The sequence below is a fragment of the Cetorhinus maximus genome, chromosome 31 (genome assembly GCF_964194155.1).
Source record: "Cetorhinus maximus chromosome 31, sCetMax3.hap1.1, whole genome shotgun sequence".
Classification (NCBI taxonomy): domain Eukaryota; kingdom Metazoa; phylum Chordata; class Chondrichthyes; order Lamniformes; family Cetorhinidae; genus Cetorhinus; species Cetorhinus maximus.
The window spans coordinates 19,055,855-19,080,383 of record NC_135909.1 but is presented as its reverse complement, the minus strand read 5'-3'; the positions used below and the strand labels follow the sequence as shown (position 1 = coordinate 19,080,383).

The window sequence follows — 24,529 nt, the reverse complement described above, 5'->3', positions numbered from 1 at the left end:
TTTCTGTTAACCAATCTGTGCTGGTTGTCATTTATCAACCCATGTTCTACCAAGTGACAATTAATTTTGTCCTGGATTATTGTGTCTCAATGTTTCCCCACCACCAGCGTTAGACTAACTGGTCTGTTGTTCCTAACTTTATCCCTCTCCATTATAAACATGGATGTAACATTAACAACCTGCAGTTCTCCGGCGTCACTCCCATATCCAAGGAGGTTTGAAAGATTGTGGCTCGAGCTTCCTCTATTTTCCCCCTTCCTTCCCTCAGGAATCCAGGATGTATCCCATCCAGGTTGTGTGACATTTCTACTATGAATGCTGCCAACCTTGTGATGGCCTCCTCTTTATCTATTTTCATCCTATCCAATTTCTCCACCAGCTCCTCCTTTACTGTGAGATTAGCAGCATCCGCTTGTTTCGTGATGACAGATGAACTGTTCTCATTTAGTACCTCAGCCCTCTGCCTCCACAGGATCTCCTAATCAGCTGACCTTTTCAGTTACTGTCTATACATTGGTAAAAGACTTCTGTTTTTGGTTAGGTTACCTTCTAATCTTTTCTCATACACTCTCTTGGCTGACCTAATTTCCTTTTCCAGCTCTCCTCTGTGCTTTCTATATTCTGCTTGGTTATCGATATGTATTATGAATCTGACAATTATCATCATGCTTCTTTGCAGTTCCCACAGAGCACAGGATGTGAAGGCAACAGCTCTCAGCTGTCCCAACACTTCACTGAAATGAGCCATTTAATTAAAGTTCTTGTTATTTAGGATGTTCCTCTCTTTCTCTCTTCTACTTTTGCTGTTGTCTCTCGGTTTCAATTACACATCAGCTCCTTCCCCGTCTGCACCTAATCCCCACTCTCCACAAAATCCACATTTTAAACTCTTCACTCTGCAATTCACTCTCTCTGTGTTTGAGCTTGCAGGTCACTCTGGGACTTTTTGTAAAATAATTGTTCTACTTTATTTATTCGAAAACAGTTTGTTTTTAAATTATCAGTTCATTTGCACTGTAATTCTAGTTCATCGGAATTCAATGTTTCAATAAATTGGAACTCAAGAAAATCTAGAGATGACTTACTTGTTCTGCAATGACGTGTCTATTCCACTTAGTTCATTAAACCCTGTTCTGAACAGAAAGCTTAATCCAGATAATATCTTGACCTGATGAACTGATGATGCACGGAACTCTCAGCCTTTGACAGGAATTATTCCGCTTTTGATTTTAACTTGTTCGCTGGTGTCGATTTACTTGGATCCTTCACCTGATTTCTCTTCTGTCCAGTGAAGTTCTTCCAGCAGAGTTCTCAATAATAAGTTGATTTTTCCTCATAGAATTTCAATCTTGATGGTTTTTGAACTGTTTTATTAAAGGATTTAGTTTTGTAACTAGCTCTAGCTCCCTAGCTCTCCTCATGATCAGACAGGATGTTTATCTGCTGCATTTTCAAGCAGCTGACAGCTTAATTTGAAAAATCATTGTGACAGGATTTTGGGTTTGAATCCAGTCACAAATCTGGTTGGGATGCCTTGTGGCTCCAGCTGTCATGTGACCTGCCAGGGGATGACCTCATAATTGCCCCAGTCATGTAGCTGTTGATTGGTCGATTTCTTAAACACTTTCACTGGGACTGACCTGGTCACACTCGCCTTTGGAACACAAAGGTGTTTTTTACAAATCCCACACTGGAATTTGTGTGTAACAAAGAAGACTGATACTCTAGTACAGCACTGAGGGAGGACTCCACTATTTGAGGTGCTATCCTTCAGAAGACGCATTAAAACGAAGCTTCCTCCAGCCTCTCATTTTGTTGTAAGTGATTCCATGGTGCTCTGCCGAAGACACGAGCAGTGGCGTTATTATCCTCCCCCCCGCCCGCGCAGTCGCTGATATTTATGTCTCAATCAACAGCCCAAAACATGGTCACATTGGCACTTTTGGAGGTTTCCTATGTGCAAATTAGCTGCCTCTTTCTGACAGAAAGTGTCTGTTCCTTTTCCCTGGATGAGTTTCGGTTTTGCACAAATAAAACACGAAATGTGACTGAAAACTCAACTCAGGTGGGACTCAAAATCACAACCAATGCATTAGTAATAAAGGATAGAGGGTTTAATTGATCAGAGTGTGTGATGGACTAATGCTTTCTGTATAAAGTACCAATTTCATTGAGATAATATTAGAGAGAGGGAAACAGCTGGATTTTAATTCCACTCCTATGGCTACTATTCCCAAAAACACCATGGAATTGGGTCAACAGGCAGATGTTCCTGCATTAAAGTACCCAAATACTGATCAAAGGATTCACAGCTGATAAAATCTGGGAAATGCAGCTTGGATAGGATACTGCAACATTTACTGGGAGCTGCGCTGTGTGTAGGATTCTAGTTCTGAACTGGAGATTTTCAATATTGAGAGAATAATGGCATCAACAAATTTGGGCAGGGCTGCACCTCATTTCTGTTCCCTCCAATAACTATTGAGCACAGGTCCAGAGTTAACCCTAGAATCATAACCCACATCAAAGATTGAGAACGATAAAATAAACCTCACATTCACACAGAAAATCAGACAGGGTGAACTACTGAACAAATCCAACATGTTACCAGGCACTGACAAACTGCACAATACACACACAGCACCAGAGTCTGACAGATACAGAATGAAGCCCATTACTCACAGCACAAGCGACTGACCAGTACAGAATAAATCACCCACTCACTACAGTAACGGAGACAGACAAATGCAGAATGAATCCCACATCACACGCAGTACAGCTGACCAGTAGATACAGAATACATCTGAGACCGTTTGACATTCAGAAGTTGAGAATGAATCAGTCTTTCACACAGTGCCAAACACTGAGACACAGAGGAATCATAAGCACACGTTCAGAATCAAAGTCTGATAGAGACAGAATGAATCCCACAGTCATTAATGAAAATGAAAATAGCAGAAGATGGTTTCAATCCATCGAGCTCTGGGTTATGGGCCCAGCAGGCTTCCGCTGATCCACTCTGCTAGATGGGGAGCTAGTGCCACAGTGTTATTGTCACTGGACGAGTATTCTAGAGACCCAGTTTCGAATCCCACCGTGGCGGATTATGAAATTTGAAATCAAAACTCTGATTGTTGATTGTTGTCAAAAACTGTGCAAAACCTGCCTCTTTTACATGATTCGACTGGTAACTCCAGACCCCTGACCCGCAGTAACGTGATTGTCTCTTAAATACCCTCTGAACAAGGGCAATTAGGGATGGACAAAGTTGTGCACAGTATCAGGGATTGAGCATTACAAAATGTATCGAACACTCGCATAGATTACCAGAGCCTGACAGACAAAATGAATCCCACTCTCACATACAGCATCACAGACTAACAGATGCAAAATATGTTTCAAAGATGCCCAGATGTTGAGAATGACTCCCACATTCCTGTTCAACACTTGACACTGACAGATACAGACTGAATTCCACACTCACATTGAGCAGCAGATGTTGGAATGTCCAAAATTAATCCCACCTTCAGACACAGAACCAGGCTCTGACAGTGAATGAGAAGTGCACAATCAGATAGCACCATAGACTGAACGATCTCGAATCGATACCACATTAACTTACAGTGCCAGAGACTGACAAACACAGGATGAATCTTATTTACAGACATTTACAGGGACTAACAGGTATAGAATCAATCCAACACTCTCATACTGTGGTCAAGAATGACAGATACAGCATTTATCCCAAACTGGTATATCATAGAAACAAGGATCAAGAGTAGGCCATTCGGCCCTTTGAGCCTGCTCCACCATTCAATATGATCATGGCTGATCCTCTATCTCAACGCCACATTCCCTCTTTCTCTCCATACCCCTTGATGCCCCAAATATCCAAAAATGTACCAATTTCTATCTTGAATATACTCTGTGACCCGGCCTCCCCAGCCTTCTGTGGTAGAGAATTCCACAGGCTAACCACCCTCTCAGTGAAAACGAGACCATGAAGCAGCACTGAAACATCTTTATGGCGTATGTGGAACATTCCTTGTTCCAGTCCTATTCAGGCCCCCTCCCGCAACTCTTTCTTTGGTACACCGATGACCATTTCGGTGCTGCTTCATGCACCTGGGAAAAATGATACAGTTTTGCTTCCGATTTCCATCCCTCCGTCACCTTCATGGTCTATCTCTGACACTTCCCTTCCTTGACCTCTCTGTCTCATTTTCTGGCGTTAGACTGTACATCAATATTCAATACAATCCACTGGTTCTCCCTTATCTTTTCTCCAAAAACTTCAGTAGATCAGTTAAGCATGATTTCCCTTCCATAAACCCATGCTAACTTTGTCTAATCCTATTAATGCTTTCCAAGTGTTCAGTTACCATGTCTTTTATAATAGACTCTAGAATTTTCCCCACGACTGATGTTAGGCTAACTGGCCTGTAGTTCTGTTTTCTCTCTCCCTCCTTGTTTAAATAGCGGGGTTACAATTGCCACCCTCCAATCTGTAGGAATTGCTCCCGAGTTGAGAGATTTTCGATGATGATCACCAATGCATCCAATATTTCCAGGGCCACTTCCTTTAGTAGCCTGGGATGTAGATAATCAACTCCTGGGGGTTTTTCAGCCTTTAACCCCATTAATTTCTTGACCACAACTTTTTTAACTAATACTAGTTTTCTTCAATTCATCCCTCTTGCTAGACCCTTGCTTCCCTAACATTTCTGGAAAATTATTTAGACTATAAGACCATAAGACATAGGAGCAGAAATTAGGCCATTTGGCCCATCGAGTCTGCTTCGCCATTCAATCATGATGATAAGTTTCTCAGCCCCATTCTCCTGCCTTCTCCCCGTAGCCTTTGATCTCCTTAACAATCAAGAACCTATCTATCTTGGTCTTAAATACGCTCAATGACCTAGCCTCCACAGCGTTCTGTGGCAATGAATTCCATAGATTCCCCACTCTCTGGCTAAAGAAGTTTCTCCTCATCTCTGTTCTAAAAAGTCTTCCCTTGTCCTCTTTTGTGAAGACAGAACTAAAATATGTGTTCAATTCTCCTGCCATTTCTTTGTTCCCCATTATAATTTCTCCCATTTCTGACTGTAAGGAACTTACATTTGTCTTTGCTAATCTTTTTCTCTTCACATATTTATAGAAGCCTTTACAGTCAGTTTTTATGTCCCTTGTAAGCTTAATCTCATACTCCATTTTCCCCTTCTTGACGAATCTTTTTGTCCACTTTTGCTGAATCCTAAACTGCTCCAAATCTTCAGGCTTGCTCTCTTTTCTGGCAATTTAATATGTCTCCTCTTTGGATCTAATACTATCCCTAATTTCTTTTGTAAGCCATGGTTGGGCCACCTTTCCTATTTTATTTTTGTGCCAGACAGGAATGAATAATTGTTGTAATTCATGCATACGTTCCTTAAATATTAGACATTGTCTATCCACTGGTCAACCTTTTAAGTACGGTTCCCCAGTCCATCATTGCCGAATCGTGCCTCAGACCCTCGTAGCTCCTTTTATTTAGGTTTAGGACCTTCGTTTTGAATTCAACTTCTTCACTATCCATCCTAATGAACAATTCCATCATTTTATGGTCGCTCTCCCCCAAGGGAATTAATTCTTCCTCATTGCATGGCACCCAGTCTATGATAGCCTGCTCTCTAGTTGGTTCCTTAATATCTTGGTCCATAAAACCATCACGTACACACTCCAGGAAATCCTCCTCCACAGCATTATTGCTGTGTAGTTTGTCCAATCTGTCTGTAGATTAAAGTCACCCACAATTACAGTTGTATCCTTATTGCATGCATCTCTAATTTCCTGCTTAATGCCTTCCCTTACATCTCCATTACTGTTTGGAGGTCTATAGACAACCCTCACCAACGTTTTCTGCCCCTTGGTGTTTCTTATCTCCAGCCAAACAGATTCCACATCATGATTTTCTGAGCCAATATCCTTCCTCACTATTGCATTGATTTCCTCCATTACTAACAATGCCACCCCACCTCCTTTCCCTATTGATCTGCCCTTCCTAAATATTCAATACCCCTGGAAGTTCAGTTTGTATCCTTGATCACCCTGTAGACATGTCTCATAATTGCAACTATATCATAACCGTTTATATCTATTTGCACCATTAATTCATCTACCTTATTGCAAATGTTCCACACATTAAGATATGATGCCTTTCAACTTTTCTTTAACTTTGTAACCACCTTCGCTTTATTTTGCACTCTGACCCCATTTGTTTTTCACACGTTTTTTTCTGTCTTTCACTTTTGCTTCTTACTTTTCTGTATTTATTTCTATCCTTGTTTCCCCCTCCTCTGTCTCCCTACTCAGGTTCCCATCCCCCTGCCATTCTAGTTTAAACCCTCCCCAACCACACTAGCAAACACTTTCCTCCATCACCACCCCCCCACCTCCAACCCCTCCACTCCCACCACCCCCCCACCTCCAACCCCTCCACTCCCACCACCCCCCCACCCCCAACCTCTCCACCCCTGAGGACATTGACTTCAGTTCTGCCCAGATACAACCTGTCCTGTTTGCACTGGTCCCACTTTCCCCAGAAGCGGTCCCAATGTCCCAGGAATCTGAATCCCTCCTCCCAACACCATTTCTTCAGCCACGTATCTACCTGATATATCCTGTTATTTCTACTCTCGCTAGCACGTGACACTGGTAATAATCTTGAGATTACTACCTTTGATGTCCTACTTTTTAGTTCACATCCTAACTCCCTATATTCAGCTTGTAGGAGCTCATTGTTTTATTTTTTACCTATGTTGTTGGTACCAATATGCACCATGACCACTGGCTGTTCACACCGCCCTCCGCCCCCCCTTCAGAATTCCCTGCCGCTCTCTGGGACATCCTTGATCCTGGCACCAGGGAGGCAACAGACCATCCTGGAGTCTATTTTGTGGGCCACAGAAACGCCTGTCTGTTCCCCTTACTATTGAATCCCCTATCACTATAGCCCGGCCACTCTTCTTCCTCCCCTCTTTTGCAGCAGAGCCACCCGTGATGCTATGGACTTCTGCTGCTTTCCCCTGAGATGTTGCCTCCCCCAGCAGTATCCAAAACGGTATATATGTTAGAGAGGGGGACGGCCACAGGGGACTCCTGTACTACTTGCCTCCCTCTACTCTGCCTGGTGGTCACCCATTCCCTTTCTGCCTGTTCAGTCTTTACCTGCAGTGTGACCGCCTCACTGAATGTGCTGTCCCCGATGATCTCAGCATCACAGATGCTCGAAAGTGAATCCACCCGCAGCTCCAGCTCCGAAATGCAGTTAGCCAGTAGCTGCAGCTGGACACACTTCCTGCACACATGCTCACAGGGTCACTGGAAGTGTCCATGAATTCCCACATAGCACAGGAGGAGCATATCGCGGGTGTGAGCTCTGCTGCCTTCTGTTCCCTTTAATTTAAGCTTGTTAGTTACTCCCTTTTAAAGAATACTAATTACACTAGGGTCCTTATTCCACTCCTACTACAAAGTCCTCACATTATTTTGTTTCAACTAATGGACTGCAGCAGTTTAATTAATAGAATAAGTAGAAGTACTTACCTGACCTACTTACTGCGTCATATTTTGAATCGTGATGTCACTTTGAACTCCACCGCCTGGAGGCCCTGAGGGTCCGCCCCTCCTCTCCGGACTTGGCGTCTGTCAGAGGGAGAGAATGAAACAAAAACAAAAATACCTGGAAAAACTCAGCAAGTCTGGCAGCATCTGCGGAGAGGAACACAGTTAACGTTTCGAGTCCGAATGACCCTTCAACAGAACTAAGTAAAAATAGAAGAGAGATGAAATATAATCTGGTTTAAGGTGGGGGGGAGGGGGGGGCACAAGTAGAGCCAGTGATAGGTGGAGATAACCAAAAGATGTCACAGACAAAAGGACAAAGAGGTGTTGAAGGTGGTGATATTATCTAAGGAATGTGCTAATTAAGGGTAGAAAGCAGGACAAGCAAGGTACAGATAGCCCTAGTGGAGGTGGGGTGAAGGAATCGAAAAAGGCTAAAAGGTAGAGATAAATCAATGGATGGAAATACATTTAAAAATAATGGAAATAGGTGGGAAATGAAAAATCTATATAAATTATTGGGAAAAAAGGGGGGGGGGATCGGAAAGGGAGTGGGGATGGAGGAGAGAGTTCATGATCTAAAATAGTTGAACTCAATATTCAGTCCAGAAGGCTGTAAAGTGCCTAGTCAGAAAATGAGGTGCTGTTCCTCCAGTTTGTGTTGAGCTTCACTGGAACAATGCAGCAGGCCAAGGACGGACATGTGGGCATGAAAGCCGGGTGGAGTGTTGAAATGGCAAGCGAAAGGGAGGTCTGGGTAATGCTGGCGGACAGACCAAAGGTGTTCTGCAATGCGGTCACCCAGTCTGCGTTTGGTCTCTCCAATGTTGAGGAAACCGCATTGGGAGCAACGAATGCAGTAGACTAAATTGAGGGAAGTGCAAGTGAAATGCTGCTTCACTTGAAAGGAGTGTTTGGGCCCTTGGACAGTGAGGAGAGGGGAAGTGAAGGGGCAGGTATTGCACCTTCTGCGGTTGCATGGGAAGGTGCCATAGGTTGGGGTTGAAGCGTAGGGGGTGATGGAGGAGTGGACCAGGGTGTCCCAGAGGGAACAATCCCTGCGGAATGCCGCCAGGGTGGGTGAAGGGAAGATGTGTTTGGTGGTGGCATCATGCTGGAGTTGGCGGAAATGGCAGAGGATGATCCTTTGAATGCAGAGGCTGGTGGGGTGATAAGTGGGGACAAGGGGGACCCTATCATGGTTCTGGGAGGGAGAGGAAGGTGTGAGGGCGGATGCGCGGGAGATGGGCCGGACACGGCTGAGGGCCCTGTCAACCACCGTGGGTGGAAAACCTTGGTTAAGGAAGACATGTCAGAGGAACTGTTTTTGAAAGTGGCATCATCAGAACAGATGCGACAGAGGCGAAGGAACTGAGAGAATAGGATGGAGTCCTTACAGGAAGCGGGGTATGAGGAGCTGTAGGCGAGGTAGCTGTGGGAGTTGGTAGGCTTCTAATGAATATTGGTGGACAGTCTATCACCAGAAATTGAGACAGAGAGGTCAAGGAAGGGAAGGGAAGTGTCAGAGATGGACCATGTGAAAATGGTGGAGGGGTGGAAATTGGAAGCAAAATTAATAAATTTTCCAGGTCCAGATGAGAGCATGAAGCAGCACCGAACCGATCAACGATGTGCCGGAGAAAGACTTGTGGGAGGGGGCCGGAGTAGGACTGGAACAAGGAATGTTCCACATACCCCATAAAGAGACAGGCATAGCTGGGGCCCACGCGGGTACCTGTAGCCACACCTTTTATTTGGAGGATGTGAGAGGAGTTTAAGGAGAAATTGTTCAGTGTGAGAACAAGTTCAGCCAGACGGAGGAGAGCAGTGGTGGATGGGGATTGTTCGGGCCTCTGTTCGAGGAAGAAGCAGAGAGCCATCAGACCATCCTGGTGGGGGATGGAGGTGTAGAGGGATTGGACGTCCATGGTGAAGACGAGGCGGTTGGGGCCAGGGAACTGGAAATTGTTGATATGAGGTAGGGTGTCAGAGGAATCACGGATGTAGGTGGGAATGGACTGGACAAGGGGAGAGAGAATGGAGTCAAGATAGCACGAAATGAGTTCCATGGGGCAGGAACAGGCTGACATGATCGGTCTGCCGGGACAGTCCTGTTTGTGGATTTTGGGTAGGAGGTAGAAGCGGGCCGTTTGAGTTTGGGATACTATCAGGTTGGAAGCTGTGGAAGGATGATCTCCAGAGGAGATGAGGTCAGTAACAGTCCTGGAAACACTGGCTTGATGTTCAGTGGTGGGGTTATAGTCCAAGTGTGGTAGGAGGAAGTGTCTTTGAGTTGATGCTCAGCCTCTGCGAGGTAGAGGTCAGTGTGCCAGACAACAACAGCACCACCCTTGTCAGCGGGTTTGATGACAATGTCAGAGTTGGACCTGAGAGAACGAAGTGCATAAAGTTCAGAGAGAGATAGGCTAGAGTGGGTGAGAGGGGCAGAGAAATTGTGACAACTAATGTCACGCCAACAGTTCTCAATCAAAGGATCAAGAGAAGCTAAGAATCCAGAGGGAGGCGTCCAGGTGGAGGGAGAATATTGGAGGCAGGTAAAATGATCCATTGAATGGGGAGAGGACCCCTGCCAAAAGAAGTGAGCACGGAGACGAAGGCAGCGGTAGAAGAGTTCAGCATCGTGCCGAGCCTGAGATTCATTGAGATGAGGGCGTAAGGGTCTGAAACTAAGTCCTTTGCTGAGCACTGAACATTCAGCGACGGAGAGGGGAAGGTCAGGGGTATGGTGAATACACGGCCGGGGCTGCGATTGGAAGACGGGATGGGGACAGAGGGGCAGGCAAGGGTTGAGGGTCCTGGATGGGTGTTGGTGTCAATGAGTTGTTGGAGCTTGCGTTCCTTTGCACCTGAAAGAAAAAGACAAAGTTTCTTGTTGAAGCGTCGGATGAGACGAAGAATAAAATGAAACTGGGGATATGCGCAGCTTAGAAAAAGAGTGTGCGGTGCTGCTGGAGGGAGAGGTCAAGTGTGTTCACATGGCGGCACATGGCACTGAGTGTAGATCTCAGAATGCGATGAGAACAACAGTCCGAGGACCGTTGTATATCCCGGAGATACCTTTAATCCTGGGTGGGTTTGAAACATAAGGGATGGAACTTAAGTTGAAATCCACATGGGGTAAGTCGGAGACGGAGACAGTCAATGAGGAAGGAAATATGGCTGTGGAAGCGAGTTTTGGTAAACACCTTGTCAAACACCAGGAGAGAAATGGAAAGCAATGAAGGTGAACAAGGCAAGAGAGAGATACGAAAATCCTGTCGGAGAGAAGAGCACAACTTCTTCAAGGTAGGCATTCCTTGAAGTGAAGTGGCAGTCAATTAAACACTAAGATAAAAGCAAAAAACTGCGGATGCTGGAAATCCAAAACAAATCCCTGGAAAAACTCAGCAAGTCTGGCAGCATCTGCAGAGAGGAACACAGTTAACGTTTCGAGTCTGAATGACCCTTCAACAGAACTAGGTAAAAATAGAAGAGAGATGAAATATAAGCTGGTTTAAGGGGCGTGGGTAGGACAAGTAGAGCCAGTGATAGGTGGAGATAACAAAAAGATATCTCAGACAAAACGGCAAGGAGTTGTTGAAGGTGGTGATATTATTTAAGGAATGTGCTAATTAAGGGTAGAAAGCAGGACAAGCAAGGTACAGATAGCCCTAGTAGGGGTGGGGTGAAGGAATCGAAAAAGGTAGAGATAAAACAATAGATGGAAATATATTTAAAAATAATGGAAATAGGTGGGAAAAGAAAAATCTATATAAATTATTGGGGAAAAAAGGGGGGGATCAGAAAGGGGGTGGGGATGGAGGAGAGAGTTCATGATCCAAAATTGTTGAACTCAATATTCAGTTCGGAAGGCTGTAAAGTGCCTAGTCGGAAGATGAGGTGCTGAATGAAAGCCCCACTTACTCACATGCACAGCTAACTGACAGATGCACAATGAGTCTCAAACACTATCACAGTCAGACACAGAACGACATCAGCAATCACTTTCAGTCCTTTCACTTTCAGAGACTTGCCAGAATGCACAGAATGAATCCCACACTCTCTCACTGTAGCACGGCCTTACAAACAGTGAATGAATCCCAAACTCATTCACAGTATCAGAGTGAGTAAATCCCAGACTCGCACACATTATCAGGGGCTCTCTGTTACAGATGGAATCCCGTTTTCCCGTATAGTCTGTCTCTGTGGAGAAGGGACCCTCGCAAAACAATCAGGCGACATTCCCCGATGTATAATAAAACACTGATGAACTGGGGCTGGAGAGAGTCTTTGTAAAATGTATTTCCTGACCAAAGTAAATGGGCTGATGACGGGGTAGGAGGAGGAGTGAGGGCGAGTAATCACAATCTGATTGGCCTGTTTCCATATCCAATCCTGAAATTATATACTTAGAGGCTGGTTTAGCCTTTAAACTGTCCATTGAGTCATCTTTTCCCAATCCTTCATTAGCATAGATCTGGGAGACTGTCTATTTAATCGGCGCTCGGAAGGGGTTTGGTTTATTTCTGTGTCTGAAACTGAAGATGATTGATGAGAAGAAACCAGCTCCCAAGAAGGGAGCCAAGAAAGCCTTAAAGAAAACGGTAGCAAAGGGAGGCAAGAAGCGGCGAAAGTCGAGGAAGGAGAGCTATTCCTGGCCATTTTCTGAACAGATTCACCAGTCAGAGTTACAAGGACTATTAATACAATCTGCCCGACAATCCGCCTTTTTAGACTCTGTGAGGAACCGTCCCGAACAGTAATTGGCTGCAGCCTTACGCCCAGGCAGTTGCGTCCAAAATCGAACCAATGAATTAATCCCTGGCAACTCATGTCCTCATTGGTCGAGTTGTTTTTAATTGCCCATTTAAAAATTCCGCCTTTTTTTGCAGCCGTTTACCGTCTCGACAATAGAATTCGTTCTTCCCTTTTTTGAAAATTATAAATACCATTTTTCACTCTCACTATTTCCTAACCCCAATGAAATTCCAGTTCATGTAACCTGTCCCGGCAATTTGAAAACCCCGCATCATCCTGGTGAATCTGCTCATTTTTGGACAGAAACACCAGTCTGTTGTTTGAACTGTGTAAAGTCAGTGCTGAATTTCCCAGGCAATAACTGAATTGTTAATATAATAATAATTGAGCATTGCTCCATACAGCACAACCAACCTTTAAAATCGCCGCTCGCTTAGAGGGCTGGAATGGGTAATAAAATAGAAACGGTGCTGGGGGCATCAGACCCCTTCCCATTGCCTTCATTCTGGGCTGTTCATTCCGATAAAGAGCGGGAACGGGAGCGGCTCGAAGCTCCCCCTGTTCCCGGTCTGAGTCTTGACGGACATCCATGTGAATATTGGGAATAGGAGGAGGAGGCCACTCAGCCCATCGAGCCTGTTCCGCCAATCAGTGAGATCATGGCTGATCTGATTGTAACCTCAACTCCACTGACGGATTGAACGGCTGATGTCAGAGGAACCGCCGGATCCTGTCATTACTATCCGACCCATTATTCAACTAGAACAAAACATTTCGACAATATGAAGCAGCGGAGAGACTTTTCAGTGTCAGTGCAGAATGTGCCATCCGGGTAAATAAACAACGAGCAAACTGAGATTCTCAGTACATTCCCCGTCAGAACAAATCAGGCACTAACATTCCCGATCACAGCCCATCCCAGCTCCCGTTCCCAGGTCTCTGCTCTCTCTGTGAGGCGGTGGGTGGCTCTGAAAAGAGCCTTTGTTGTGTGTTCGGTAGAAAGGGTCGAGTTGTTCAGCCGCCGAATCCATAGAGAGTGCGGCCCTGGCGTTTCAGAGCGTACACCACATCCATGGCAGTGACCGTCTTGCGCTTGGCGTGTTCAGTGTAGGTGACCGCATCCCTGATCACATTCTCCAGGAAAACCTTCAGCACCCCGCGAGTCTCCTCATAGATCAAACCCGAGATCCGCTTGACACCGCCACGGCGAGCCAGGCGGCGGATTGCTGGTTTGGTGATGCCCTGGATATTATCACGAAGCACTTTGCGGTGCCTCTTTGCTCCGCCTTTACCCAGTCCTTTACCTCCTTTCCCTCTGCCAGACATGATGATTCTTCACTCAGATCACTGCAGAATATGAGAGACGAACTGTTTCCGTTCCTCTTTTATACAGCCCGCCCCGACCTGACTGAGAAAGGAGCAGAGAGTGAGGGGCGGGGAGGAGACTGAGTGACAGACAGAACAGAGGAATGTCTTTGATAATCCAGCTCCGCCTCCTGCCTGCTCGAACCGACATTTTTTAAAAATTATCGACAATTGAAGTTAACACAGCGCTCGGCACAAAACTTATAGATTGGAGCTTCGTGTTCAACGGTTCGAGATACCCGCAGCTTTTACATACAGAGCTTTACAAAGAAAATTCAGTACTACTCCCGCCCAAGTACATCCACTATACCCTGTCAAATCCGTCTGTTTCCACTTCACTCCCAGCTTCTGTTCTATCCCCACACACCTCCCCTCCAGGCGGGTTGAGCAATTTACCGACACCTCATTCCAGCTGAATTAGACAAACTCATGTGTTGGGCTTTGAGTTGTAACGCGGGGTTTCTCCGCCCGGGTAACTGTCTTACACACTCTCACCCTGAATCTGTGAAAAGGGAACGAGCAGAAACTGACAGCAGCTGAACAAATCCCCAGTTACAATGGGGCACGGACACCGCTCTGTTTCATTGCAGAGTGGGGGAGAGGCTGGGTATAGTGCATGTCAGTGAGATACCGGGAAATTTCAATTGAACATAAATCATTTCATTGTAAAACTGGCTCCCAGCGCCGGGACAGGGACATTTGATTCGGGGATCAGCTCTTTCCTGAGAGACGTGGGCGGCTCTGAGAAGAGCCTTTGTGTTCAGAGGTTTACAATTTGCTCGGCTGGTTTCATTTCTTTCCTGGCGCTGCTTTCTTAGCCTTTGCTGCTTTCACTTTGGGCTTGGCCTTCGATTTATCCACTTTTTTTAAAGCCTTTCCGCCCGTGAGCTTCTTGGCGGGAGATTTTTTCTTCAGCGCTGCTTTCTTCACCGCCTTTTTTGGAGTTGCCGCCTTCTTGCTGCTTGTTTTCTTGACTGTTGCTTTCTTCGCTGGGGATTTCTTGGCTGCTACTTTCCTGGCTGGAGATTTCTTAGCTGCTGGTTTCTTTGTTTTCACCTTCTTGGCCGCTGGTTTCTTCACCAAAGATTTCTTGGCTGTTGGTTTCTTCTCCTTCTTTCCCACTTTCCCCTGGGATTCCTTCTTAGGGATTTTGAAGGAGCCGGAGGCGCCCTGTCCCTTTACCTGCACCAGGGAGCCGCTCTCCACCTTCCTCCTGATACTTAGCCTGATCTGGGAGCCGAGCTTCCCCACATCGACACCGCTGCCAGACAAAGCTTTCTTTATCGCGGCCAGGGACATCCCCTTGCGATCGCTGCAACCCGCCACAATCTTGAGGATCTGTTCGCCTAACTTGGGACCGGCTGCCTTCGATCGGGAAGCCGCCTTCTTCTTCTTGGGAGGTTTGACTTGAGCGGCAGCGGCTGGAGGAGCGGTTTCGGCGGCTGCAGTATCAGTCATATCCGAGACTGTGTGGAAAATCTCTCTGACAGTCAGAACTGGATCAGAAATGAAAGCAGTGGTGGCGGCTCAGAGCAACTTAAAGACAGAGAGCGGACGGGGCAGAGACAACCTGCTGTCAGCTCCCGGCTCCTCCAGCCTCTCTGTGTTTCTCTCTCCTCATAAACTCCCCAATTCCACTTCAAATTGGACATTTCAGATTCCCACACTCGCTTCCTTCTGTTAACAAAATCCGAATGTTTGTTGTCGAGAAAGTTCCATCCGAATTAAATGCAGCAATTTCGATTTAAACCCGTTTCTTTGCGGCTTTGATCGCGCCCTCTCAGCCGAGCGCTGACTTCTTCTCTGTGTTTCCACTGAAATCTTGAAATTAATGAAAACTTTGCCTTAAATTCTCTCTTCAGGGCTGAGCAGGGGAGCAGCGCGATCCTATGACAGGGAAATCTTGTGATTTTATACAAGAATGACTCGGAAATCTGGCGCTGAGGCCGGACACACAAACACAGTGACATTAGTCTAACCCGCCCGCCCCTTTAACACACTCTCGCTGATACAATGTTCACATCTACACATTGACAGGACAAACTGTGTCTCAGATTTACAGCTCCCAGGACAGGCTTTCCTCTCCTCTCGGCCTGTGCTGTGGATTCTCGGGGATTAGTTTTAGTTTCCCAGCTCAGTAACTGTTAAACCCTCTGAGACCGGAGCTGCTCACAGTGTCTGATCCCCAGATTCAGGAGGCTGCAGCCAATCACAGCTGTGCCTGAGTTAACCCGTAACTGGTTTAAATTATTATCTTGTTCACAGGCAAATTTACTTTTGATCATTGGAGGGGGCATCGAATGAAGCTTTGTGGGTAGAGTTTAGGAATAAAAAAGGGGCAGCCACATTGTTAGGTGTTTATTATAGACCCCCAGATAGTCAGCGGGAAATTGAGGAGCCGGTATGTGCACTATTTGTGGAGGTGGGTAAAAACAATAAAAATAGGGGGATTATATAAGGTGATTTCAACTTTGCCAAAACTAATTGGGGTAGACATAGTGTTAAGGGTTTGGATGCAGTGGATTTCTTGAAATGTGTACAGGAGAACATTTTAGGTCAATATGTAGAGGGTCCAATAAGGGACAGTGCATTGCGGGACCTAATTCTGGTGAATGAAGCTGGACAGGTGGCTGAGGTGGTGGTGGGCGAGCATTTTAGTGATAGCGACCACAACATGGTACAGTTTAAAACAAAAACAGAATTACCTGGAAAAACTCTGCAGGTCTGGCAGCATCGGCGGAGAAGAAATCAGTTAATGTTTCGAGCCTTCATGGCCCTTCAGCAGAACTGAAGCATAGTTAGAAGAAGGGAGAAATATAAATTGGTTTAAGGTGGGTGGGGGGGGGGGGGAGAGAGAGAGAGAGAGAGAGAGAGAGAGACATTGAGGGTGTGGTGATTGTGGAGATGAGCAGCTAATCAAAAGATGTCACAGACAAAAGATGTCTGTGACGTCTTTTGATTATCTGCTCATCTCCACAATCACCACATCCTCAATGTCTCTCTCTCTCTCTACCCCCCCTCCCCTCCCCCCTCCCACCCACCTTAAACCAATTTATATTTCTCCCTTCTTCTAACTATGCTTCAGTTCTGCCGAAGGGCCATGAAGGCTCGAAACGTTAACTGATTTCTTCTCCGCCGATGCTGCCAGACCTGCTGAGTTTTTCCAGGTAATTCTGTTTTTGTTTTGGATTTCCAGCATCCGCAGTAGCTTTTAGCTTTTTGTTTTTATCGTGGTACAGTTTAAGTTTGTTATGGACAAAGAAATCGACAAGTTGCAAAAAAATGTTTTGGATTGGGGGAGAGTCGATTTTAGTAAAATAAGGCATGATCTGGCCAAGGTAGACTGGGAACAGTTACTTGTGGGAAAATCTACAGGGGAACAGTGGGGGGTGTTCATAAAGGAAATGTTCCCTCTACGGTAATAGGAAGGAGTTACAAGCCCAGAGAACCATGGATGACCAGAGATATTCAGGTTCCGATGAGAAGGAAAATAGAGGCTTTTAGCAGGTGCAAGGGAAGCAAATCAGCAGAGGCATTAGTGGAGTACAGAAAGTGCAGGGTGGAGCTTAAGAAAGCAATTAGGAGGGCAAAGAGGGGATATGAGAAAGCTCTGGCTAGTAAAAGTAGGGAAAATCCCAAGACATTCAATAAGTATATCAATGGGATGAGGATAACCAGGAAAAGAGTAGGACCCATAAGCGACCAATCTATGGGTGGAGCCAGAGGACATCGCTAGAGTGTTGAATGAATACTTCACATCCGTCTTCACCCAAGAGATTGAGGATGAAGGTACCAAACTCGGGGAGAGAGACTGTGAGGCTCTTAAGCATATTGATATAGGGATTGACAAGGTATTGGAGCTGTTGGCAGGCTTAAAATTGGACAAATCTCCAGGTCCGGATGATTTGTTTCCCTGACTGCTAAGGGAGGCAAGGGAGGAGATAGCAGGGGCTCTGACCCAAATTTTTAATTCCTGAAAATTGTGAGGTGATACAAAGTGAAGTTGTAATTTGACAAGGATGTGTTCAATGAGCGACATGGCACTAGGAAGTTCTGAGGAACAAAGGGACCTTGGCGTGTGTGTCCATAGATCTCTGAAGGCGGAGGGGCATATTAGTGGGGTGGTGAAAGAGGCATATGGAACACTTGCCTTTATCAATCGAGGCATAGATTACAAAAGTAGGGAGGCCATGTTGGAGTTGTATAGAACCTTGGTGAGGCCACAGCTGGAGTACAGTGTGCAGTTCTGGTGGCCACATTATAAGAAGGATGTGAGTGCACTGGAGGAGGTGCAGAGGAGATTCACCAGGATGTTGCCTGGGTTGAAACATTTAAGTTATGAAGAGAGGTTGGATAGACTTGGTTGCTTTCGTTGGAGCAGAGAAGACTGAGGGGCGAACCGATCGAGGTGTACAAGATTATCAGGGGCATGGACAGGGGGCATAAGTTCAAGGTGAGGGGCAGGAGGTTTAGGGGGGATGAGAGGAAAAACTTTTTTACCCAAAGGGCAGTGACGGTCTGGAATGCACTGCCTGGGAGGGTGGTGGAGGCGGGTTGCCTCACATCCTTTAAAAGTACCTGGATGAGCACTTGGCACGTCATAACATTCAAGGCTATTAGCCAAGTGCTGGTAAATGGGATTAGGTGGGTAGGTCAGGTGTTTCTGACGTGTCGGTGCAGACTCTGTGGGCCGACTGTGATTCTGTGATTTGAAGATAGACTGTGCGCACTCAGCCACCAAACAACAGTATCGCATCTTCATGTGGAGTTCAAGAGAGAGGGGGTGGAGGGATAGACAGAGACAGACTGAGTGAGGGCGGTGAGACACAGACAGTTGCAGAAATCCTTGTCCAGAAAGATTCTCATGGAGAGGCAGAAGCTGCAGTCTCAGATCTTAATGATATTGTAACTGAGACACATTATTAATCCCACACACAGGAATAATGCTGTTTTTTAACAGAAATGAAGCAGTATAAAGATAATGGTCCAGTTCTAAAAATTGTGCAAGGTCAGTGGGACCAAGAGTCTTTATATCTTTGAAGGTGACAGGAGATTTTGAGGGAGTAGTTAGGAAAGCAGATGGGAACTATGGTTTCATCAAGAGAGTTACTGAGCATACAAGCAGGGACGTTATGTTTAACATTTATAAATCTCTGGTTAGGCTGCAACTAGACTATTGCGTCCATTTCTCGTCACCACATTTTTGGAAGGATGTGAGAGTCTTTGAGATGGTGCAAAGGAGGTTTACTAGAATAGTTCCAGGCATGAGGGATGACAGCTGCAAGATTTGTTTGTGGAATCCGAAGCTGCTCTTCTTGAAGCAACCGAGATTGAGGGCACCACCTCAATGCAGCTTGAGACTTTACTCTGCTAAACTACAAGTGTTCACCATATTTAAACAGTTTTGGCCACGTACAAGAACATCCTCCAGATTCCGATCTTGTCAACATGTAGGTTTACATTAAACAGACAGGTCTCTGGTACAAAGGTGACCCTACTTTCACCCAGGCAGAGACCTGCCTTCCTATATAAACTGGGACCACCTGTCCTTCCCCTATCGGTTGAAGAACACACTTAATCTATGTTATTGCCATCCTCTGACTCCAGTTTAACTCCCAGGACCTTGCTGGTGATTGCAAACCCTGAGGGTGTACAAAGTTTGAGAGTGTATAAGGTTCACCTGGTTTAACTGTTTAATTATTGATTTACTGATTTGCGCTGGCCTGCCTATAGATTCTAATTTAAGTAATTCATTCCCTTATAATGAATTCTCCCTTACCATAAATTCTCATTTACTTCCTTCCCCCTAACAGTTTCAAAGCAGAATTGTTCACGGAATGTTGTAAAATTCTGCGCATGCGTCATTCCGACCAACCAGAGCTCAATGGGTGGGAGCGGAATAGCGCATGCGCGCTGCTCTCCCCCAGCTCCACCTGGGACAGGAAGAGCCGCCAATGGAGGGACCCCGGTTCTGGGGGAATGGAACAAACAGCAGCCTCCTGGGAGGAGGGAGACAAAATGGCAAGAAGCTGTTATTGAACATCATTGCTGCTTTCTCCCCACAAAGCAGCAGTGAATATTCCTGGTTGAGTTCCCACACCCCAGGTTTGTTGATATTGGACAGTGAGGAGTGGGAACAGAGCCGGACAGTCAGGATGTGGGGAGTTAGACAAAGAGCAGCTATTGCAGGCACAAGTTGAGAAATAGGACGGGGACTTTTTAAACGGCGGCTGTTTGGTTTCGGTGACAGTTTTATTCTTGGAGATGGTGGCGTAGCAGGAATCTAAAATTCCAGGTTAATGAACATAAGAACAGAAGGAATAAAGAGCAGGAATAGGCCACTCGGCCCCTCGAGTTTTCTCTGCCATTCAGTAAGGTCATGGTTGATCTGATTGTAACCTCAACTCCACATTCCTGTCTACCCTCGATAACCTCTCACCCACGTGCTTTCAAGAGTCTACCCCTGCTTTAAATGTATTCAGAGAATCCGCTTCCACCCTCTTTTGAGGAAGAGAGTTCCAAAGACTCAAGACCCTCAGTCAGAAAAAAAATCTCCTCATCTCTGTCTTAAATGGACGACCCCTTATTTTTAAACAGTGACTACGAGTTCTAGATTCTCCTCCAAGAGGAAGCATCCTCTCCACACCTACCGTGTCAAGAAACAGCAGGACTCCCTCAGGATAATGTTATGGAGGCGAGGGATCAAATCCCACCACAACTGCGGGTGACATATAATTATTATAAAAAATCTTGAAAGTCACGTTGATAAAAACCCATCTGGTTCATGCAATCTCCTGCTCCTTTTGAACGAATATACATTCCGGAGACATGGGCTCACTGCCGGACTAACTTAGTTCCAACAAAAACAGAAAATTCTGGAAAACTCAGGAGGTCTAACAGCATCTGTGGAGAGAAAGACAGAGTTTACCTTTCATGTCTGTATGACTCATAAACGTTAACTCTGTCTTTCTCTCCATAGATGCGGTTAGACCTGCTGAGTTTTTCCAGCATTTTCTAATTTTCTTTCAGATGTCCAGCATCTGCACAATTTTGCTCTTATCTTACTGTGTTGTTGGTGATTGTGGAACTGATGTCTCTGCTCTCTGTGAGTGATACTGTACTTACTGTGTGAGAAGGAGCTGGCTGCACTTCTCCTTTTGTCACGGAATCACTATTTCGATTCTGCTGCTATCAAACCTTTGCCTGTCGGAAGAAAAAGGTATTTATAATAATTCAAAGAGAGTTGAGGCAGCAAATACAAAATGGACCAACGCATTTGTTTCAATTAATAGTCAATACGATAAAACAGAAAATTAAAAGCAGCAACTCAAGCAGGGCCTGATCTGAAGCGTAATTAGAGCGAGGCAACAGATTCTGGCCTTGTCAGCGGCTCCTACAGCCCGTGAACAAATAAAAACATAAGTGGATCCCGAGAGTGGGAAGTTGTAATTTTAACTGTACAGAACTCCCTGCTCTGTCACTCAGTCCCATCGATGGAGCAGTAGATTGTTTCTGGTTGGCATGAAATTGTTGTAAAATGATCCAAATCCTTGCTCTGCAGTAGCTGGGTGCTGCAGCACTGTCGTGCAATCAGACACTGACTCTGTTCAGAGAGAGAGAGATAGAGACTGGAAGCAAATCATCCTCTATCCCGATGGTCTGAATAATAATAAGAATAACGGAGACATTCAGATACAGAATTAATCCCACTTCCCCTGGCAGTAATGGGGTCTGATAGACACAGAATGGTTCCCACATTCACATTCAGTACCACTGTCTGATATAGAATTAATCTCACCCTCACATATAGTTCCAGGCATTGACCCATAAAGAAGGAACCCTGCTCTCACAAATTGTTCCAGAGACTGAGATGCAGAATGAATCCTACACTCACAAACACTATCTGTGATTGACACATACAGAACAAATCTCGCTCAAGTCCAATAACAGAGTTCTCAGGATGTATCACACAATCACATTCATCACTAGAAGGTAACAGATACAGCTGAGAATTGACGACTGTTGTCCAGTTGCGAATTAACCAGATTTTCACACAAGAAGAGGGAACATCTGAACACGACATGGAACACATTAACATGACAGGGAAAACTAAGGCCCCTGAAAGAAAATAATTACCGAATAGAAAACAACCTCACTGAGCAACAGATAACATCTTTTCAGAACAGGGAGCACTTTGAAATAACAGAGAACATTTTAATGCAGCTGGGAACACCTTTGCACGACAGGGAAGCGCGTTACACACCGGTGAGGATCTCTCAACAGCAGAAAGCACATTTACACAATAGAGAGCACAGTTACACAAGAGAGGGCACAGTCACACAACGGAGAGCATTGTTACACAACAGGGAGCAGAGTTAGACAACAAAGGGCACAGTTATACAACAGAGTACACAATAACATAATCGTGAATACAGTTACACATCAGAGGGCACAGTTACACAACAGAGAGCACAGTTAAACAACAAAGGGCACAGTTAAACAGGTGGCACAGCTACACAACAGAAAGCACAGTAACACAGCAGAGAGCATAGTTACACGACAAATAACACAATTACACAACAGAGAGCACAGTGAAACCACATAGGACGCAGTTACACAATAGATGGCGGAGTAACACAACAGAGAGCACACTTATACAACAGCGAGCACAGTTATACAACAGAAGGCAAAGTTAGACAACAGAGGTCACAGATAAACAGCGAGCACAGTTACACAACAGAGGGAACAGTGAAACAACAGAGAGCACAGTTGAACAACAGAGAACAGAGTCCCGCAACAAAGAACACAGTTACACAGCAGAGAGAGCACCGTTATACAACAGGTTGCACATGCAGAAAACAGAGTGCACAGTTACAAAAAAGAGGGCACAGGTCCACAACAGAGATCACCGTTACACAACAGGGTGCACAGTTACACAACAGAGAGCGCAGTTACACAACAGAGCGCACAGTTACAAAAAAGAGGGCACAGTTACACAACAGGGTGCACAGTTACACAACAGAGAGCACAGTTACACAACAGAGAGCACAGTTACACAACAGGGTGCACAGTTACACAACAGAGAGCACAGTTACACAACAGAGAGCACAGTTACACAACAGGGTGCATAGTTACACAACAGAGATCTCCGTTACACAGCAGGGTGCACAGTTACACAACAGGGTGCACAGTTACACAACAGAGAGCACAGTTACACAACAGAGAGCACAGTTACACAACAGGGTGCACAGTTAAACAACAGAGAGCACAGTTACACAACAGAGAGCACAGTTACACAACAGGGTGCATAGTTACACAACAGAGATCACTGTTACACAGCAGTGTGCACAGTTACACAACAGGGTGTACAGTTACACAACAGGATGCACAGTTACACAACAGGAGTCATTATTACTAACAGGGGACATCCCTGTGCAGCTGGGAACAGTTAATAGAAATGAATCGGTTCTCCACCTCAGTGTCTTGCTAATTTGCTCGACATCTTTCTCTGTCATCTTGTGTATCCTGACAGTCTCTAGCTGCCTTTCTGTGTATGTGCATCTGTCTGTTTCTGGTGTTACGCAGTGGAATTGTGCAGCCAAGGTGATCCTCCCAACACGTTCAGGTGACTATTTAGCTCCCTAATACACAAAAGTAATATTCATCAACTAGTGACAATAGGCAGCAGAGTGGCGCAGCGGAAGCGTGCTGGGCCCATAACCCAGAGGTCGATGGATCGAAACCATCCTCTGCTATTTATATGCCCACTAAAATAAACTTTTGCTGCTACCCACAAACTTATCTGATTTGTAGGATGGCATCTCGCTTCCTGTAAATGCTTCAGTCTGCAACAAATATCTCAAATTGCTTTTATTCACACAAGGATACTAGCTGCAATTGCCGCAAACACACACCAGCCGAGACCAGCTCATTTCTCGCAAAGAACTGGCACATGCTGAATGTTCTTCTCCCGTTCACTATCACTCCATTTTTACCTGAATAGGAAACTTCTGAGGTGGATAAGTATAGTGAAATTGATATTTATTACATGCAGTCTGTCCGACCTATATGACAACCTGCAGTCATTCATCATTCTAATTTGGACAACAGCTTCATTCACTGCGACATGTACCATCGAGGACGACAGAATCATCATAGTGAAGACAGCATCATGTCAAAGACAGTTAATCAATATTTGGGTAGATATCAGCGTTCAAGCTTAATTAATGGTTTAAAACTGGGATAGTGAAGTTTCCTTCATTGGGCCCTGCATCAGATACCTTTTATACAGAAAACACCTTTGAGAGCCTCTGATTGTTTCCTTTATCCTGTTAGTAGCTGTTCGGAATTTAATGTGTTCAGTTTCTGGCTCCTTCTGCCCTTACAGACCTTACTTAAGGTGAAAATTGTAACATTTCTGTGACCTTTCTTTGCCTCTAACATATTGTGGTCACTCATTGCCAGATGCTCATTTACTGTCAGAATATGAATTAATTATCTCTCTTTACTTGTTACGAAATCTAATATAACATTTTTCTCTTGTGGTTTCCAAATCAGGGTGGACGGCAGGAGAGGTTAAATGACAAAAAAGTTGATGGTGCAAGGTTAAGGTAAATGGGCAAGTAACAAAACCAAAGATGTGTCCAAAGAAGGTGTGAATGATGGAATGATGAACAGCTGCCATACAAATGCAAAAAACAAGAGAAAAATGTGAATTCAGCCAAAATATACAATGGAAAAGATACACAATGTGGATTGAGATTACATTCACAAATTTTTGTACTCAGTGTTGAGACTGGAAGGT

At 45.2% G+C, this 24,529-nt stretch overlaps 1 protein-coding gene and 1 non-coding gene across 2 annotated transcripts; one reads left to right on the top strand and one right to left on the bottom strand.

The window, feature by feature from the left end:
• Nucleotides 1–14,514: 14,514 nt before the first annotated feature.
• On the bottom strand, nucleotides 14,515–15,183 carry LOC144670402 (histone H1.5-like). The gene has a single exon (XM_078532886.1). The coding sequence runs from the start codon at nucleotides 15,181–15,183 to the stop codon at nucleotides 14,515–14,517; it is 669 nt and encodes a 222-aa protein (XP_078389012.1).
• Nucleotides 15,184–23,408: 8,225 nt separating this feature from the next.
• trnam-cau (transfer RNA methionine (anticodon CAU)) lies at nucleotides 23,409–23,480 on the top strand. The gene has a single exon. It is a non-coding gene; the product is annotated as a tRNA-Met (tRNA).
• Nucleotides 23,481–24,529: the final 1,049 nt, after the last annotated feature.

What these genes read in the sequence shown, in the direction of transcription:
- LOC144670402 (XM_078532886.1), bottom strand. Translation starts at nt 15,183, where the DNA reads ATGACTGATACTGCAGCCGCCGAAACCGCTCCTCCAGCCGCTGCCGCT.